Source organism: Panthera tigris, chromosome B4, assembly GCF_018350195.1.
Source record: "Panthera tigris isolate Pti1 chromosome B4, P.tigris_Pti1_mat1.1, whole genome shotgun sequence".
NCBI lineage: Eukaryota > Metazoa > Chordata > Mammalia > Carnivora > Felidae > Panthera > Panthera tigris.
In genome coordinates this window covers 6,951,271-6,971,870 of record NC_056666.1, presented here as the reverse complement: position 1 = coordinate 6,971,870, position 20,600 = coordinate 6,951,271, and the positions used below count along the sequence as shown (strand labels likewise).

The following is a 20,600-nucleotide window of genomic DNA, read 5'->3' as shown; positions in this document are numbered from 1 at the left end:
GGGTGGCTGCCGTCTCTAACAACAGGGTGTGTGCCGGTCTGCTGACCCACGAGGACCCAGGAGCCGAGGACTGAACTTTCATCCTGAAAGCAGGGCTCTGACTCACTCTGGGGGCCCTGGTCCTGGCGGAACGCGGAAGAACCGGGTACCGGGGGGCACTGGGACGAGAGAGTCCGTGCCAGGGGTGGGCTTAAAGCAGAGGCCCAGGAGCCCCCGTGCACACTGGTGGCATCGCTTTCTACTCAGCACTCGCCCTGCATCGGGTTGAGTATTTTGTAAAGATTCGCTCATTCCATCTTCATCACAGCCCCTATGGGGCAAGTACTGCTTTAACCTCCATCTTGCAGGTGACAAGACAAAGATTAACGTGCCCAAGATCACACAGCTGGCAAGGGTTGAGCTGGCATTCCAACCCACTCTGCTCCACTAAAACGTCATAGAAAATGCATTTTAAGATCTGCAAGGTCTTCAAAGGTTTACCTGTTTACCTGGAGGCTGTGTCCCACTAGCGTATCAGAGAGGGAAACGTGGGACACAGAAAATGAGATCCAACCCAGGGGAAAGGCAGAGGGAGTCCTCAGAAGGGCCGGCAAACCCAGGACAGCGATGTGCCTGACCTGGGACCACGAACAGACCAGAACATCCACACCCCAGAGACAAACCGAGAGGGCTGATACGACGCCCCACGACTATGGTCTTCTCCTCCGAACCCTGACGGTACATCACGTTCAGCTTAACAGATTGTTTCTGTTGAGTGTGCTCAAATTCCCGCGTTTCTTCCTGCCGTGTTGTCTAGAACCCTCAGTTCACCCTCACAGAAGTGTTCTGCTGTCCTCGAAACTGGAGACAGGCCAACGTGTTTGGAAGCAAAATACTCCCCGCCCCGCCCCCCCGCGTAGCACCCATTCCTTGCTAACGTTCCTGAAAGTTACCCGGTACTTTGAACACACTTCTGTATCTGTCCAATGCCTCACTGCCTCATTCACGGACCCATCAGGTGACTCTAGTAAAATCTCAGGGAAGCTGGGAAATGACTCTGGATTCTATTCAGTTTATCTTCCCTCAGCAGCCTTCTCCCGGTGTCAGTACTGTTCTCTACAGGTTTGCGGTAGCTAACCAGTTTTTGTTATTACTCCCTGTTCAGTTCATTTTTATGAAAATAGTTGTTGGTAAAATAATAAAGTATCTGAAGAACTCTTTAAAAAACTCTTTTTTACTGTTTATTCAAATTTGAGAGACAGCGTGAGCAGGGGAAGGGCAGAGAGAGGGGAGACACAGAATCCGAAGCAGGCTCCAGGCTCCGAGCTGTCAGCACAGAGCCTGACACGGGGCTTGAACTCACGAACCGTGAGATCATGACCTGAGCTGAATAGGATGCTTAGCTGACTGAGCCACCCAGGTACCGTATGTTAATTATTTTTAAAATCTCATTTTGAAAACTATTAACTATTGTTAATACATAGTAAGAAAAGAGTGATTTTCTTATGGTAAGTTCTTTATTGTAAGATAATTTACAAACATCTTGCTGTCTTTAGTAGTTTCAACAATTTCTTCTGACAGGGAGGACAGCAGTAACCTAAAAACGAAATCAGTCGGCTGAATTTTCCTTCTTTACCTGAAAAACAAAGTACAGAGCAAATAAAAATCAGTTTTGGAGGGAAAAATAATGACGTTTCAAGAGATAATATATATTCAAGTGGGATTTAAAGAACTGACTTTACATAATAAAATGTTACTATATACTAGTTGTTCTCGAATTTTGGTCTGGGGACCTTTCCGTGGGGTCCGTGAGGGCAAACCTCTTTTCTTATTTGCCTGTTTTACTCATTCTCAAGCCTGTATGGTAGCATGTTCCAGAGGCTACATGGCCTGTAATATCAGAACAGAACGAGTACAGACAGATGAGAATCTAGCCCTCTTCTACTGTATCAGACGTGAAGGGGTCCTGACAGCACCAAGTTTGAGAACCACCACTCTTCACCAATCTCTGTTTAGTATCTCAAAATAATCCCAATTCTCTATCCTTAAAGTTTATTTAATAAATCTTAAAAAAAAAAGAAGCCCCCTGGCATTACCCATATGCTACCACAAGCTGGCAACTACTCTAAATGGGCCAAAACCTAAATCTCAGAGAATCCGTTTCGCTGTTGCTAAATCAGCTTCAATTGTATCTGCCGGATTTCTCTTCCGGAGGGGTTTGGGGAGAATGTATGAGATAATACCACTTTACCTCTCGTCTGAGGATGAAACTTGGTTTTCATTAATCCCTGGTTATTACGTTAGAAGAAAAAGACAAAACAAACCAGTCAAGAAGCAATCCATGCTAGTTAATCAGGTATAATTTCCAACTAAAAACATCCATTTCCTCACTCAGTGTCTGGAGTAGATCATGTAAATTAGTTCCCAAAATAGTCCTTTAAAACAGATTCAATGACTGTTACAAAAAGTTAACCAATTTCAGTCTGGTTAGAACGATAAAACCATGTTCATGCAAGAAGGCAAGTCTCTGCAAGTATAATTTAAGCCACTGCTTTTTCTATCAATAGCACACAGTATAACATACTACTCAGTAGTCTAGTGTCTGTATTAAGTAGTAAAGTTTTTAGCCGGAATAACTGATGGGTTACAGAGCACGCCAGTGCCCTGGGTGGACAATCCAGTCTTGGACTGCACAGCCAACCCTTAATAAAGGATTCAGACTACCTTTCTAGAAAGCAAAAATTTAGTGGTCAATTTATGATTTTTTTTTTAATGTTTATTTCTTTTTGAGAGAGAGAGAGAGAGAGAGAGAGAGAGAGACAGAGCATGGGCAGGGGAGGGGCAGAGAGAGAGAGAGGGAGACACAGAATACAAAGCAGGCTCCGGGCTCTGAGCTGTCAGCACGGAGCCCGACGTGGGGCTCAAATTCATAAGCTGTGAGATCATGACCTGACCCGAAGTCGGCCGCTCAACCAACTGAGCCACCCAGGCACCCCAATTTCTGACTTTCTGATCTTCTGTTCCAACTCTGAGTTTTACGTCCCAATCTCCCTCTCCTCATTCCCCTTGATTTCGCTCCTCTTTGGCCAGGTTTCTCACATTTCTGGTCAAGAAAGCGTGCGGCCCTCAATTCCGCAGATGTCGTGTCCTCACATTTTATTCCCGGTGCTCCTTTTTCAAGAGAAAATAAGATCCTGGCTCTGGGTCCCACAGTCCCTGGAACTTTCGGAATACAGCCCTTCCCCCCAGGCCTCCTCACGCTTGACACCAAGAGGAGCACAGCTCAGCACTGGCCCAGGACGGGCAGCAAGGAGGACAACGAACGATCCACTGCCTGCACTCTGCGACGCTAACACAACGTCAGTGACTAGACTGAGAGATGGGTCGGCCTTAACGTGAGGCTTGAAAAACAGTAAGACCAAGGACTCCTGGGCTGGCAAAGCTCATGGACCCGACTGACAACATATGGAACGGTCTCCAACAGCATTATTTGTGTCTCTGAGACATTCTGCCCAGTTTCTACCCTGGAGAGAGAGACAATACTTAAGGACCAGCTTAAATGTCACTCTAGCGATGAATCAATCTATCCGAATTTCACACATGGATCCACGTTCTCACATACCCAGTGAAATATTATTTCTCCCTCCTCTGAACTTCCACTTTTTAAAAAAAAATGTTTATTTCTTTTTGAGAGAGAGTGAGAACAAGCGCATGCGAGCAGGACACCGGCAGAGAGAGAGGGGCACAGAAGATCCGAAGCAGGCTCCGTGCAGACAGCAGACAGCCCAATGCGGGGCTCGAACTCCCAAACCGTGAGATCGTGACCTGAGCCGAAGGTGGATGCTGAACCGACTGAGCCCCCCAGGTGCCCTGAACTTCCACTTCTTATGGAACATCCCCCATTTGCTCAACAAATACTGACTGAGGAAGTATGTGCCCGGTGATAGGGCTACAGAAGTAAGACGCGGTCGCTCCTAAGCCACAGGAGTACACAGGCAATTCCTAATAAAATAGTGTAATTGTTGATAAAGGGAAGCACAGGATGTTCACGAAGGGCACCCCACCCAAACTGTGGAGGACGTTTTCCTGGGAGAAAGGATTTTCTCAGAGCAGGCAAGACAAATGGGAGTCTGTCAGCCGAAGAATCCAGGATGCAAGGGGAAAATAAGAATGGCATTTCAGGCAAAAGCACATGACATATTTGTAGACCGGAAGTACATTCATGTGGTTGAAGTTCAAGGGAAGTGAGATACGGTAGTGGTAAGACTAGACTGGAGAGTACTGGTGGCCAGGAAAAACAGGATCACATATCTCAAGCTAAGGTACTTTTGCAGGATGACTATGCACTCGGTATCTTTTTTTAATTCAGGAGAGAAATGACAAGGATCTGCATTAAGTGGGCATAAAGGGGAAAACTTCAAGGCATATTTGAAGGTAATATTTATAGAGCTTAGTGACTAATTAGTAGGGCGTGAGAACGAGTCGAAGATAACTTACTACACATTCTATCGCGCATCACAAGTACCTGCGTATGTTTGTTATGCTATTAGAATGTGTATCCCTTGACAGAAAGTATCACACCCTTTGACACTCCCTAGCACTGAACCTAGCACATAGTGGGTGTTCAATTTAGTCATTTTTTAAAACAGAATCCTCATTTTCTTAACTGTGATTTCACAACAAATACCATATCTAGACAACCAAGAAACGTTAAGGAAAAGGTACGTTATCTTATACTGACATAGAAAACTCAGTAACTAAAGAACCAGTTTCTACAAGATTTACCAAAAAACCCAAGATTTATGTGAAACCAAATCCCAAAGCAATCCTGTACTTCGAAAGCTTGGTTTATGATGTTTTAAGTTCCGAAGACAGATTTTATAAATGATACAGAATTATCCACATCCTTATTCCTAATGCTTTAGGAAAATGAAAGCTAGCAATATATTGATTTCTAAAAAGAAGAAAGTAAGCCCAAAAGGTAGAGCAGAAATAAGCAGAATAAACCAGACAGGCCTTCTCACCAAATCTTTATATCCTAAGAGTAGGTTCCAAGGTTAAGCAACGGATCGTTCTACCTTTAGCAAAACAAAACTGACGCTTTCAAACATGCAGGCGGGGAGCCGGCAGACCCAGGGAGGCGAGGCAGGGCGTGCGAAGGCAGCCCGCCGCTACTTACAGAGCCGCGGCGCCGGAGATGATTTCGATCAGCTCCTTCGTGATGACCGCCTGGCGGGTGCGGTTGAATGTCAAAGTCAGTTTGTCAATCATCTCCGCTGCGAACAGAACAGAAGGATTAGTCGGCAAAGCCTAACACCACGAGACCATAACTTGTTCATTAATACGTTCACAGGGGTATGTTGCTTCATGGCTTGGGGTACCCGAACTGGCCTCTCAAAAGAATTTCAGGAAGATATTTTTACCACTTCCACGGATACCTTTTCAAAATACTTGCAACTTTACTGCCTGCCAAGTAAGACGCACTTCTTTTAAGGCAGAGAACGTTAGTTATTTTTTTTTATCTTTTCAGATAAGAAAATTCAAGGAGAGAGAGGGTCACTGGTCAAAAATGTCATAGAACCAGCGGCAGAACCGGGGCGAGATCCTTGCTCTTTTGTTTCCTGGTCTAGTTGACGGTGATGATTTGAGGCAAGGTGTTCATGCTACTCCCAGCAAGAGAAGCCTCTCGGAAGAGATCGCCGTGCACTTACAGGCATTCTTGCTGGCGTTGTCCATGGCCGTCATCCTCGCACTCTGCTCACTCGTGGTGGACTCCTTTAGAGAATAGTAGATGATGTTGGCCAAGGCGTATTCTTGGTAATTGCGCAGCACGTCAGCATCGATATCATCATAGACACTCATGCTCTCTGTTAAGACGAGTCAGACATTTCCTTGAAGTTATGCAGCGCACAGTGATTTCATCAAGGCAGCCTACCAGTAAACACCTCACTAATTACAGAGCAGAAGTCAACAAGGTAAGACAGGTGAAAACACTCAGCTCTAAAAATTTCATCCATTTCCACACTACCGATTATAGCAGATTTTCAGCGCAACATAATGTGTAAACAAAGCATTTGATATTTCACTGCAAACGCCTAATAAAAACGAAGAAGCCAACAATTAAAGTAACGTCCCTGCATTTCACGGTTCTGAAGTCCTCGGGCATCAGAGTGCCTGGCACAACGTCAGCAAATACTCAACAAATCTGTGGGTGTAGGTTTTCACAAAAGAATTAATGACAAAACTGACACTCGTATAGTGGAATACAAAAGTCCCAAATGAGCCATGTGATTATTGGGGAAGCCTGCACGTGTCCATCGGGAGAATGCGAGGGAAGTGGAACATCGAAGGGGGGCGGAATTAGAAGCCGATACTCATCTTAACAGTACTGTAGTTCATCAGACTTAAAACACTATGGCTGATAACCCCTACCGTACACCATTAAGAAAGAAATACCATCGTCAATTAAAAATGACCCGCCACTGGCCAGCAGAAGCGTCCCCCAACTTCAGGCACATCGAAATGTTACAAAGCGTACGCCTCAACAGATGAAATACGTAGAAAGGGAGAATGCCTCAGGAAAGTAAAATCGGTTCTAGAATACTGCGTCTAGGATGCTTCACTGAGCAATGATGACGCCACTCAAATGCTGAGACGAGAGAACCGTGTGGGTCAGTGTGCATTACTGTGAGCACCGTTCGCAGGGCTGCCCCGGGGCCCCTGACTGTGCTGTGCTTCACCCAGCGGGGCCCCAGAGCCTGCAGAGCCAATGCTGCCAGGCTCTCCGATCCCTGAGAACAGAAAGCAAGTCTAATGACTTGTTTATTTACGTTCAGTTAATGAAGGAACGGAGTGAGAGTCACTAATGATCACGGAAACCACTGACGGACGGTGACAGAAAGAGCCAAACATCACGTGCTCCCGCGGAGACAGGCCATCCTAGCAAACACTGTTTTCCTGAACGTGCCAATCTCTCCTCTCTACACAGAAAACACTTTTCACACAAAAACCACTTACCGGCACTTGCAACGGTATCCAGGGAAAAGATGGGCTTTTCTTCTGTCTTGTAGGAGATGACAGACCTAGAAATCATAAAGCAGAGGTAAACCTCAAAATCCTATTTCATTTATTTTTAGAGAGAGAGACCACGAGTGGGGCAGAGTGAGTGAGTGAGAGAGAGAGAGAGAGAGAGAGAGAGAGAGAATCTTAAGCAGGTTCCACACTCAGCACACGTGGGGCTCGATCCCATGACCCTGGGATCGTGACCTGAGCTAAAATCAAGAGTCAGACGCTCAACAAACCGAGCTACCCCAGGCGTCCCTCAAAACAATATTTTCAACTGTCCACTAAGCATTTCCTTATTTTAAAATAGGAACACAAGCAGTAAAAAGCTTTGAATACTAAATTTTTCTTGCCTGAACCGATTAAAGATGATAGACCCTTCATCAAATTCATATCCGGAATTTAGTAGTTCGAGGGCAATGACAGACGCATCTCCAAAAGTAGGAGGTTTTCTTCCCACTTCTTTGAAGGACACCAGAAACTGGTCAGAGTGAGTCCTGCAAGAGAACCAGGAGATCACACAGAATAGTTTAAAGGAGTATTTCTGCTGAAATAACACAGGGAACAAGGAAAAGTATTATTACCGTGGGTCAGGCTTTTTTGGGGCGGTGGGGGGAAAGAGGAGAGCGTTCCCTGAATTGAGCTGCTCCATCCGCTATCGTTATTGCAGTGGCTGCGGGAACTAACGACTAATAATCAAGCCTCTCTCGTGTTACCTGTCTCTATGCCTTTATTTCTCTTCTGATCTCAACTAACTACTGTTCATTCCTGACATTTCCAGGCTGTGCTGGCTCCTCAGAGTCCTCATGTGTTTTAAAAGGCCAACAGCTTTTGCTTTTCCTGTTGCATTCCACTTACGGGTTGGATGAAGGAGAAACACAAGTAAATAATGGAAGAAATCTGTATATTCTGAAACTCCTGAAATAATAAAAACAAAACCAAGACCTCTCTGGGGGTATAAAAACAGGTAACGAAAAAAAAGACACCTTGCTGACGTTAACCATCAAAGACACTCCCATTTACTCATGCTTGCGCCCATCTAAACATAAACGGTATCTAAATTACCTATGAAGTATACCCCTGATTTTATCACCAATTCCAACAAGCATAACTTCTTTCCCGGCTGCCGTGAGTGTGGCCACCTCATTTTTCATCTGTTTGGCAACCGAGGAATGAATAGCACCACAGAGCCCTCGATCAGAGGACACGCCAATTAGGAGGTGTTTCTTCTTGTCTTCAGGCGCCTTAATATCAGCTTTCTCATACAGAGCTTAAATACAAACAAACAAAAGCAAGAATTTTAAAATACGTAAGGCACGCCAAATACAGCAATAATCCCTATTTACAAGTTGGCTGTTTTCAAAATCATGAAGTTACATTTAGGTGGCAACTAACTAATGTAATCAAAACTGTACTTACTCCATTTACAATCCGGTTGAAAACCATAGAGGTTTAAATCTCTGTATGATAAAGGCTCTATATGATAAGGGCCACTTAATGGCCAATTTACCTCAAGTACTGACTAAAAGAAATCTCTAGTATAATTAAAGAACTTGTAAAGGGGCCTGAATTAGAGTACCAGCTTATCTAGATGGCAGACTTCTGAAGAATGCAAATAAATATTCAGTATATAACCAAAAAAGGAGGAAGCAAATATTTACTGACGTGCTCATATAATCTGCATATCAAGCCTCTTATAAACTGTTGGCATTAAAATAGCAGATGACACTTTATTTTTTTTTATTAAAAAAAATTTTTTTTAATGTTTATTTATTTTTGAGAGAGAGACAGAGACAGTGTAAAGCAGGGGAGAGGCAGAGAGAGAGGGAGACACAGAATCGGAAGCAGGCTCCAGGCTCCAGGCTCCGAGCTGCCAGCACAGAGCCCAACGCGGGGCTCGAACTCACAAACCGTGAGGATCATGACCTGAGCCGAAGTCAGACGCTCAACCGACTGAGCCACCCAGGTGCCCCACATGCCACGTTATTTTGGGGACTGCTTTAACGACCTTGCTTGGCTGGTCTAGTTTTCTAAGCAGCACAGGCCAAGAGTGGATCAAACAGGATGAAATATGCACGGATTTATGGGGGAAGGAGAGGAAGTGGCTGCGGGGGAAGGCAGGAAGGAGACAAACGCGCCATCACATTATGACGCAGGTTTGACTCTCAGGAAGGAGGGAAGAGAGGTTGGGTGGCAGCTTCCCAGACCGCTGTGCCGTTTAGGAGAAGTTCAGCGAGTCTGCCTGCCGAGGAGCCGCAAGTCTCCCTGGAATGTGCCTGCCTGAGTCTCCCGCCGGCTGTGGTACCGGCTCGGCCCAGGCCACGGGAGCGCGGCCGGGGTGCAAGTGCAGGGTGAGCTCGCGTGGCCAGTGCCCTCGCCGCCGCACGGTGCATTTTCCTGGCCGCCACATTCACCTGTTTCAACCAAAGTCCTGCTGCTCCCTGTTTCATTACAGAGCAGTGATTCTCACATGCCAGCACCCGAGGACCCTCCACGAAAAAGCAGAAAGCGAATACTCCAAAGTGCAGGAGAGCAGCGAGATTATTTCTTTTTTGAGTCTCTTTTTACGTTTTATATTTGTGCAGCGTAAGATGCCTGCTGGAAGACTTTAAATATTTACAACGATCAGCCACTTAATATCTAGCAGTTAATATTTCGTATAAAGGACTTCAGAACAGATCGGCAGCCTTGGCTTGAATTTTTACTATTTTATCACAAATAGTCTAATCTGACATCTAAGGCAGTTTCTGCTTTATTAGATAATTTTGTAGTTATAGACTTTGGAGGGAAACAAATTTATTATACTCACTCATATCAGCGAGAGAGGTGAATCGTGAAATGACTTTCTCTTTTCATACAAACAGGCTACAGTGATTTACCAACCAATCTTTACTAAGCCACCAACTACGTGCTATGTATTTCTTGTGCAGCGAATAGGACTGATGAGAGCAAACGGCTGGAGGTGATCAGGATCGCGGAAACCAACCTATTAACTCTCTTCCGTACCAGCTGCGTGAAACTAACCGTGCAGTTATTAAAGTGAGTCGCCGTTTCCACCCGGGCCTAGTGCTCTATCCTTTTCTCACGCAATAATTTTGCCAGTAGGAACGGATGTTTAAAAAACATGGAAGAACACAGGAAAACTGCACAAGGCGATTTACATCTAATAGGTAGATACATTAACACACAGAGGAGACGTGAATTTTCTCCAATTTGGAAACAAGCAAATTTTGCCTTCTTTGCGGTTGATGTTCAAACATTCCACTCATGCCGTCACGAGTCCCATCCGTGCCTGCTCAGTCATTTCCACTGCAGGGACCACCTCCCCACCCCGCACATTACAATCCAACAGGACAAAGTCAAGCACCTGATCTGAATGCACCGCATTTCCCATTTCCTGATTGTATATTTAATAATCTAGGAAGATTTTCGGAGTACTTTCAGCATTCACAGAGCCGCATACAGTGGTTAACAAAGAGACAGGCTTTGATGCCAAACCATGTTGGGAGGTGACCCTGGGTAAGCGACCCGACTTCAGGGTTTCTCATCTGTGAAGCGGGGGCTCTGACCCTCGTAGGCTGCTGTGAAAAACCAGTGATGTCAAATACTCAGAACAGGCCTGTCATCACGGTAAGCACCAGATAAAAGTCATCAGTGGTGACCTTCATGTTCAGGGTTCCTCCTAATCTGTGATGTCCTCTTCTCTTACCCAGAGATCCTACTCCATACACTCGTGCTGGTTTCAGCTCCCTCTCGGCTCGGGCGTATTTTGCTGCTGCCACCATTTTCATAGACTTGGTAATTTTCTGGATGTTTTTGATCGACTTTAGCCGTCTGGTAACTGAAAAACAGAAGTGCTGTGTTACGATAATAGAGTTATCATTTCACTTGTGAAATTTATCGAAATATCTTTCTAAACTGCCAGGTAGCATAATCAGCACTTAGGCCATCAGGCAACAGCATGATGTTAAATGAGGCTTCAAGTCAGAATGCGTACTGAGCAAAGGCGAAGCCTGGCTGCCACGGAGGACAGGACAGGCGGGATGGCCGCAGACAGCAGGACATTATACTCTTACAACATTTACATACAGTTTTCTCTAGTCACATTGTTGTCATTCTACGGACGACAGCATCAGAACAACCACGTGTCACCTCATGCTGGTCTTTTCTAAAACAAGGTCAATGTCATACACATAAGACCTAGATTCATTTTATCAAATTGACCAAACATACAATGGGCTAAAGCGGCCTATTTTTGATTATTTGTCAAAATTTGGTTTTTCTTAATTACATATTGAGACGAAATACTTACTATCTTTTAATGTTGCCATATTTCGAACTTGGATCCTGAAAATAAAGGTTTTAAAAATATTTTAGTTTATTGAAAAATCACCCTACTATACAAGAAAAACCTTCAAAGTTAATAAATTTAAACACTGCCCCATAAAGAAACAATCCATCACGTGCAGGACGTATACATATATTTACATACATATAAACATATATTTATAAATACACACTTATATATATTTAGTCCTTAATATGGACACCAAACCCTATTACCAAAGGCCTCATTTTGTTTGAGCCAACAACACAAAGCTTCCAGTGCAGTCAAATGGTGTTCACACACGTCTAGTCCCACCTTTGCCTAGACTGTTTCCACAAGAGGAAAGTCCTGCCCCTTGTTAGGCTATCCAGCTATACCTAAAACCACGGTCAGCCACCTTGAAAATGCTACCTTGACTTCCTTAGTTCACTGAAACCTTTTCATAGCAACACTTAGGATCAATTATACATTCTAACATGATCACATGTGTGAAAGTACAGTTTATTTTTATTTTTTAAATATATATACTTTTAAGTTTTTTTAAGTTTATTTATTTATTTTGAGAGAGAACGCAAGCTTGAGCCAGGGTGGATTAGAGAGAGGGGGAGAGAAAGAATCCCGAGCAGGCTCCACCTTGTCAGTGCAGAGCCTGATTGGGGGCTTGACCTCTCAAACTGTGAGATCATGACCTGAGCCGAAATCCAAAGCTGAACGTTTAACCGAGTGAGCCAGCCAGGTGCCATGTACTAAGCAGCTACTATGCTCCAGGACATGGTCTGTGACCACGAGAAGCATGCTATTATCTCATAAACAAGATTCATAGAACTAAAGATTTGCATTAAATATTTTTCTAGTCTTCATGATTAAAGTGCTAATGCATAAAAGTAAAAATGATTTGATTTAGGGGCACCTGGGTGGCTCAGTCAGTTGAGTGTCCTACTCTTGATTTCAGCTCAGGTGCACACTTGAGCCTGGGGCCTGCTTGAGATTCTCTCTCTTCTGCCCCCATCCCCCCCCAAAATAAATAAATAAATACAGATTTGACTTAAATGCGTACACACACACACGAGAGATAAATACAAGAGGAGTGCTGCCCTCCTAAATAAGACAATGTGTCACCAAATATAAAGTCAGTGACAAGCATACAATGACGTTGGAATATTGACGACACGGAGACTCACAGGGCTGCTGCAGCAAGAACCTGAAGTAAACATGTTGGCAAAGCAGCAGGAGCCTAGGTTTATGGCAAGTTCTTAAGAGTGAAAAGGAAAACAATAAGAATGATTTCTAATTTCATGACCTGAGTAGACAGTGTTGTCATTAACCGAGACCGAAAAACTGGGTGGGGATGATCTCACTGGAGGTAACGAATTTTAACGAAAATGACATTTATAAAGACCCTAGGATGAGGTGGAAATGGGTTTGAGGTCCAATGGGTTTGGAAAACACGTGAGATTTTTGAGACTTTCAGGTACAGACAGATCTGTAACTGATGGAGCATGGAAGTTGGTGCCAAAGGAGAAGAAGAGGGACCATTTCCTAATCCTCTAAGGTCAACATTACCCTAGTATCAACAAGATAAAATCATTGTAAGAAATGAAAATTAGAGGACATTACCTCTCATCAACACAGACGCATAATTCCTCAATAAAGAATAGCAAATTGGGTCCAACAACGTATTAAAAAGAATTATACACCACGATCAAGTGGGATTCATTCCAGGTATGCAAGGCTGGTTCACCATTTAAGAAAAATCATACAGTCAATAGATGCAGAAAAAATTTTTGACAAAATCTAATGCCTATTCATGGTAAAAAAAAAAAGAAAAAAGAAAAAAGAAAAAAGAAAAAAGAAAAACTCTCAGCAAATAAAGAACTTCCTGGAACCGATAAAGAACATCTACCAAAACAAACAAACAAAGAAAAAAAACCCTTCATTTAATGCTGAGAAACTAGGAGCTTCCCCCTAAGATTGGGACTGAGGCAAGGATAACCTCTCAGCACTCCTATTCAACATTGTACTGGAATTCCTGGCTAATGCATTAAGACAAAATAGGAAATAAAAGGTATATAGATTGGGAAGGAAAAAATAAAGCTGCCTTTGTTTAAAAATGGCACAACTGTCTGTAGAAAATCCCAAAGAATTGGCAAAAACACTCCTGGAACCAATTACAGTAAGGTTGTAGGGAACAAGGTCAATATATACAAAAGTCAATTTCATTTTTTTATAGCAGCTATGAACAACTGGAATTTCAAATTAGAGAAACAGTATCATAGAACTGTAGACTTATAAATGATTATGATGGTAAATTTAATGTTATGTATATTTTACAACAAAAAAACACAGGAAAAAAACTACATATAAACATAAAATATGTGCCAAGAAAACTACAAAACTGATGAAAAAAAGATCTAAATAAATGGTGAGAGATTCCACATTCATAAATAGGAAGATTCAATGTTGCTAAAGTGTCACTTCTTCCCAACTTGATCAATACAATTTTAGACAAACACCTCAACAAGTTATTTTCTATATATCAACAAACTGATTTTAACATTTATTTGGCAAAGCGAAACACCCAGAAGAGCCGACAACAATATTGAAGAACAAAGCCGGAGAACGGACACTACCTGATTTCAAGACTTTCTATAAAGTTACAGTAATCCTAAGACAATGTGGACAAATGATCAGTGGAAGACAGGAGAGAGCTCAAAAATTTCACTAATTAGTGAAATCGAAAACAAAAACCAACGAATACACAAACAAAAAGTAGATAGAGACCTATAATACACAGAACAAAACTGAAGGGTGGAGGAGTGGGGGTTGGGCAAAATGGGTGAAGGGCAGTGGGAGACACAGGCTTCCAGTTATGGAATACGTCAGGGGAACAAACGACACAGCATAGGGGGGAAAAAAAAGAGCCCAGAAATAGAACCATACAAATACAGTCAACTGATTCATGTTTGATAAAGCAGCAAAGGAAATTAAATGGAGAAAGGATACTTTTTTCTACAGTGGTACTGAACACTGGACATCCATATGCAAAAATAGTAATTGATAATTAATAATTATCAATATTAACAATTAGATAATCCTATACCTTTCGCAAAAATTAACTTGAAATAAATCATAGGTCTAAATGTAAGACACAAAACTATAAAACTTCTACATGGTATCACAGGAGAAAATCGAGGTGCCTTGGATAATATGTAAGTTTTAACATAAAACATGAAAAGCATGATCCATGGAAGAAAAAAAATGATCAAGCTGGACTTTTAATTTTAAAAATTTCTGGTCTACAAAAGACACCGTCAACAGAAGCCACACACCAGGAGAAAATGTTTGCAAAACACATATCTGATAAAGGCCTGTTATCTAAAATATACAAAGAACTCTTAAAACTCAATAAGAAAAGCACCCAAATAAAAAATGAACAAAAGATCTGAACACAAACCTCGCAGAGGCAGACAGGCAGATGGCAGATAAGCATATACAAAAGATACTCAGCTATGCAGTCATTAGGGAATTACAAATTAAAACAGTGAAACACCACTACCACCTAGAAGAATGGCTACGTTTTTATTTTGTTTTTATTTAGTTAGAGAAAGAGAACATGTGTGCACACGCAAGCAGGTGAGAGCAGAGAGAGAATCCCAAGCAGGCTCCCCGTTGTCAGTGCAGGGCCCAACGTGGGGCTCAATCGCACTAATCATGAGATCATGACTTGAGCCGAGATCAAGAGTCACGGATGCTTAACCAACCGAGCCACCCAGGCACCCCAAGAATGGCTATATTAAAAAAAAAAAAAAAAAGGCAATTCCAAATGATGACAAGGATGTGCATGTAGCAACAGGAACTCCCACTGCCTGCTGGTGGGAATGCAAAATGGTACGGCTGCTTTGGAAGATGGCTTCAGTTTCTTACAAATCTAAACAGTCTTAGCATAGGATACAGCAATCATACTCCTAGGTATTTACCCAACTGAGCTGAAAACAGGTCTACACAAAAACCTGCACACAAATGTTTATAAGCAGTTTTATTCACCATCGCCAAAACCCGGAGGCAACCAATATGTCTTTCAACACGCGAACCAACCGAAAAACAAACTGGTACATCCATACAGTGGAGTTATTCAGCAGTAAAAATGAAGGAGCTATCAAGCCACAAGACACGGAGGAGGAACTTTGTCTATTGCTAAGCAAAGAAGCCCATCTGAATGGCTATATCCTGTATGATTCCAACTACCTGACATTCCAGAAAAGACAAAACTATAGCAAGAGTAAAAAGATCAGTAGTTGCCAGGATTTCGGGGAGAGATTTTTAGGGCACTGAAACCATTCTGTATGATACTATAATGGTAGATACGTGTCATTATCCATTTGTCAAAAACCACAGAACATACAACAAAGAGTGACCTTAATGAAACTATGCACCTTAATACTGTATCAATAGTCTCATTAATTGTAGTACATGTAACATGCTAATTAATGCAAGATGTTAATAAGTGGAGAACCTGTCCAGAGTGGGACGTGGGTGTATGGAACTCTCTGTACTACAGGCTCAATATTTCTGAAAGTCTAAAACTGTACTAAAAAATAAAGTCTGTTAACAATACTTCAAAAACGTAGATTATGAAATTGTTATATCAACTAATTTTTTTATTGTGTTTATGTGCATAAAAAAAAACCTGGAAGATTATAACCAAAACTGTTCTTTTTAAAAATCTCTTGACTTACGTATTTTACCAGTATTACGCAGCCACAGAGAAAGAAATATAAAGAGGAAGGAGACTGCATGAAAAGTGTTAGATTAGGTTATAAGAATGGATCCAGTGGTGGAAAAGAGAAGAGCTGTCAAATACTGACAAGCTCTGCTATCCCATTACAGACTTACCTAACATACTGACCATTCCCTTAACATTTTTTCATAATGGCATTTGAAAAGCAACATCATTTTTGATGATTTTGGGGGGGTATATCAAAATTTTCACCCCAAACATTCTAAATTTACAGACCGTAAGGAAACATTGGACATTACGGTTTTAGGCAAATATTCCAATTTAACAGACACAAGTTTCTTGTCAGAGAATAGCACAGGGAATAAATCTGAATTGCATGCCATATTTGGATGAACACAAAATGTTCCGGTTTCCTTAAGTATCCTGGGTGAGAGGTATGAAGAGGTAAGATCTCTTGTGATTCTTTATGCTGTGTACGTGCCCTATGTTTCCATTTTGAAGTGCTCTCATCATGTTTAGCTTTTCATTCAGTTCTAAAGACGTGTGTGTTATTATCCTTTTTTTTTTTTTTTTTTTACTATTTTTGAGAGAGAGAGCGAGCATGAGCAAGGGAGGGGCGGAGAGAGAGGGAGACAGAATCTGAAGCAGGCTCCAGGCTCTGAGATGTAAGCACAGAGCCTGATGCAGGGCTCAAACCCTCGAACCGCGAGATCGGAACCTGAGCGTAAGTCAGACGCTTAACTGACTGAGCCACCAGGCGCCCGTATGTTACTTTTAAGTATAATTGGAGTACATACAGAATAACCATAAGATGATGCCAACTTTCTTTTGGCGCAGCTGGCCGTATATATAATTTTTGCAAATGAAGACAAAGTTCTGAATCAGCTGTATGTTCTGGAAAACCACATCACATCCTGAGAAATCTCAGATTACTGGAAAAACTTGAAACCTATCAAATACAGTGGATAGAAACATCACAGGTTGTGGATTACCATCAAGGGCCGTGATCATACAGCATTATTAGCAAAGCTGAAAGTAGTGGAGGAGGGAGTGAGTGAGGTTGCTAGGTGAATGATTCTTCATTTGAAGTATAGTTCGAAAGAATGTTAAGGTGTATACTGTCATGTAACATAAACATTAAGGAAGCAGCAGCAACAAATTCTTAAGGAAAATTAGGAAGTACGTCTAATTCTAATAGTCAATGATTGTATGAAAAGTCCATCACCTGCCTTTCCACCAAACAACGACTCCCTGGCCCTTCTTCACCAACGACCACCCAGGAGGATCCAGTCTTGTTGGCAAGTACGAACTGCATCAAGCTGTCTTCATCTTTGAGTTTCTATTATCTGGAACCACACCAGCATTCCCCCACCGCGCTTGTTCTTTACAAATACGGACTCGCTTAATCTCCAGTCTGACCCAATGAACTGTGCACGATTATTACCTCCGTTTAACAAAGGAAGAAACGGTGGCAGAGACAGTGAGTAACTTGTGCAGCGTGACAGTTAGGTGAGTGGCCGTCAAGATTCAAATCCTGGTAGTTGGCTCCAGAGTGGGTCTCCTATCCTACACTCTGATGCCTCACATTTTCTTACATTTACAAGCAAATACCTGCTACCTCAATCTCAGAATGCAATCTGCCTTTCCTCTCCTGAAATGCATCTCCCTTCCTTATCAGTGTGTATAATTCAATTTATGGCTGTTGGCATGCTATTGTAAAACAGTTCCATTTCAGAGAATGTGGAAGACGAGGAAACAGAAATGCATTTCCCCTAATTTGAAGACCGTTCCCCAAATTTCTTATTTCCATTTTCTTATATGCTACTTAAAAGCAAGTTTAATTTCCTGAAGTTTAGGGTATTTTACTGATATCCTAAACAATTAACATAATTTCACTAAGACTTTAATTAAGCCTAATATTGAGTCAACGTTAGTAAGCTAACCTCCCTGAAATAAAAACTATAATAATGAATTGAATTAAAAAAATTTTTTTAATGTTTTTATTTATTTTTGAGACAGAGAGAGACAGCATGAGCAGGGGAGGGTCAGAGAGAGGGAGACACAGAATCCAAAGCAGGCTCCAGGCTCTGAGCTGTCAGCACAGAGCCTGACACGGGGCTCGAACCCACAGACTGTGAGATCATGACGTGAGCCGAAGTCGGACATTCAACCGACTGAGCCACCCAGGCACCCCAACAAATTGCATTTTTAAAGTTTCTTTTTTTTTGTTTTTAATGTTTTTTATTTATTTTTGAGACAGGGAGAGACAGAGCATGAGCAGGGGAGGGGCAGAGAGAGAGGGAGACACAGAATCCGAAGCAGGCTCCAGGCTCTGAGCTGTCAGCACAGAGCCCGACGCGGGGCTCGAACTCACGGACTGCGAGATCATGACCTGAGCTGAAGTCAGACACCTAACCGACTGAGCCACCCAGAAGCCCCTTTAAAGTTTCTAATAACCAAAACACAACAGAGGAAATGCCCCTTCATGGTTTTGTAGAGGCCAAGCTATTTTTCTCCCCTTCCAAATTAATTCTGTGGGGTGTGAAACATTAAGATGGTTTTCATTTCTGAATTTAAAAGGCAATTATGAGGGGGAACCAAAAGGGCACCCAGAGTAATGGGATACATGAAAATGCTTTCTGTCAACGTTTGATGAATATTCATAACCTACCAATTTAAAACCAGCATTCTAAAGAGATCAAGGTCGGACTACAACCTGTATCTGCCAATGTAGGGTCCAATTTAGGAGCCCAGTGGTGGTTGTGTCCAAGTGTCAAACAACTCTTATTTATTTAGGACAATCCTTTACTATAAGATCTCCAAATTGTCTTACACGGTTTCTAAAAAAGTCATTGCTACAATTTTATGCAAAGTATTTTGTCCTTGTTTCAGAACTCTTTCCATTTCTTAAAGGCTGACCCACAGAGCTTAAGGCCACCACTCTTTAGTACTTTCCACGCTACCAACTTGGCACAGGGCAGGCACCCAACAACTGTGTGCTGAGTGCCTAACAAATGGGACAACCTACATGACCGAGAATCCAACTAAGTTGACTTAGTTCCCACGAATGCTCTTTTTCAATTTTAGAAACAAATCTGACTTGGCAGGCAAATCCACCAACAGTTCTGTGCAGGTATTCACATCAGATTTCATTCCCCCATTACCCTAAAAATTTTGAATATGGTGGTGATTCTTTGCGTAATGAAAAACGTACCTATTTCAATTAATGCTTTACAGTCCCTTCACATAAATTAGGACACAAAAACCTAGTTTAGCACTGCGGCTCGTTAGAATTCTTCCTTTACGTAAAACCGGGGAATTGCTACACTCAGCTTGCTTTTAGCCAATAATCCCCTTAGCACCGTGTCTGTAATTCTTCCAGACTCTGTCTAGCTTTAAGACATTTCATCCTATTATACGGTACCACCCACAAACCAACGTTTACCTGCCTACTGCTTGGCCCTCTAATATACAATCCCCCCCCCCAAAAAAAACCAATGTTTAAAATCCTTAAACTTGCACGGCAGTTACAGATGGTGCTCAAAAGCCATCTATCTCGTCCTCCTGGGGACCCTGGGACAATTTTATGACCTTGCAGGGTTACTGCTTCAGCATAATGGTTTCAAGATAGTGCTAGGTTGTCTTTCCCTTCCGATCGCCATCAGGCGGATTCTTAAGATCCCGTCTGCACCCCAACTCCCGTAAACCCACGAGGACACTTATTTATTCCGCAGTGCCCAGCAAAGAGCCTGCTACATGTTAAGTGCTTAAACGCGTTCTGGCTGAATCCAACAGCCCTTACTGGCTCAAGCAAACCCTGCCCAGCACCAGAAGGTTTCAAAAGGCGTCAAGGACGCACAGCACAACTTAACCTTCCTCTAGACCTTGCCCTAGGTCCCCCCTCCCCCTCACTTTGTGCGCCCGGGTAAAGCCTCCACGATACTCGCCACCTGGCACGCAGTAGGGGCTCCCTAAGTGGGTATTAGCTGAGTGAATCCAAGACCAACCCTGTAATCAGTTGGGACTAAAGTCTCAACCCCGAGGTCCCGGATGACCGCTCCTCGTGGCCCTCACCCCGCCCCACCCCGCCTCAGGAGACGTGGCGAGACCCTGCTGTCACCGCAGTCCCTTCGCGCGCCCTCCCCGGATCGGAGGCGCTTCCTGCAGCCCGGGCTTCCAGGGGCCTCCGCGGGACAGGAGGCCTGGCAGGCCCTGAGACCCTCGTCCAGCCCCACTCGCCTCCACTCGCTTCCGCTTCCCCCTGACCGAGCTCTTCCATTCCTCGCAACCCTCCCGGTCCTTCCGCAAGCTGCCATACCATTGCGGCTGCACGGCCCAGGCCGAGAGCCCCGCGACGCCCGCCCGAGAGAACATGGTGATACCGGCCCCGCTGAAGGTCGGTCAGACAGGCCTCACCGCGCAGGCGCGGGACCTCCTCGACGCGCCCTCCCACCCCGCTTTCTCCTTCAGTCTCGCTTACTCCCGCCAGACGGA

At 43.2% G+C, this 20,600-nt stretch overlaps 1 protein-coding gene across 3 annotated transcripts; it reads right to left on the bottom strand.

The window, feature by feature from the left end:
* Positions 1-1,477: 1,477 nt before the first annotated feature.
* Positions 1,478-20,587, bottom strand: ATP5F1C (ATP synthase F1 subunit gamma). Of its 3 annotated transcripts, XM_007081193.3 has the most exons (10): positions 20,425-20,586; positions 11,354-11,388; positions 10,751-10,882; positions 8,107-8,311; positions 7,395-7,538; positions 6,997-7,061; positions 5,691-5,846; positions 5,159-5,255; positions 2,231-2,267; positions 1,478-1,615 (listed from the first exon to the last, which is right to left on the bottom strand). In XM_007081193.3, the coding sequence occupies exons 1-9, from the start codon at positions 20,478-20,480 to the stop codon at positions 2,261-2,263; spliced, it is 897 nt and encodes a 298-aa protein (XP_007081255.1). In that variant the 5' UTR covers positions 20,481-20,586; the 3' UTR covers positions 1,478-1,615; positions 2,231-2,260. The 3 variants fall into 3 exon arrangements, with proteins under 3 accessions (XP_007081255.1, XP_007081256.1, XP_007081257.1); XM_007081194.3 differs by lacking the exon at positions 2,231-2,267 and having other exon boundaries at positions 20,425-20,587; XM_007081195.3 differs by lacking the exons at positions 1,478-1,615; positions 2,231-2,267 and having other exon boundaries at positions 5,155-5,255; positions 20,425-20,587.
* Between the last annotated feature and the right edge of the window lie 13 nt (positions 20,588-20,600).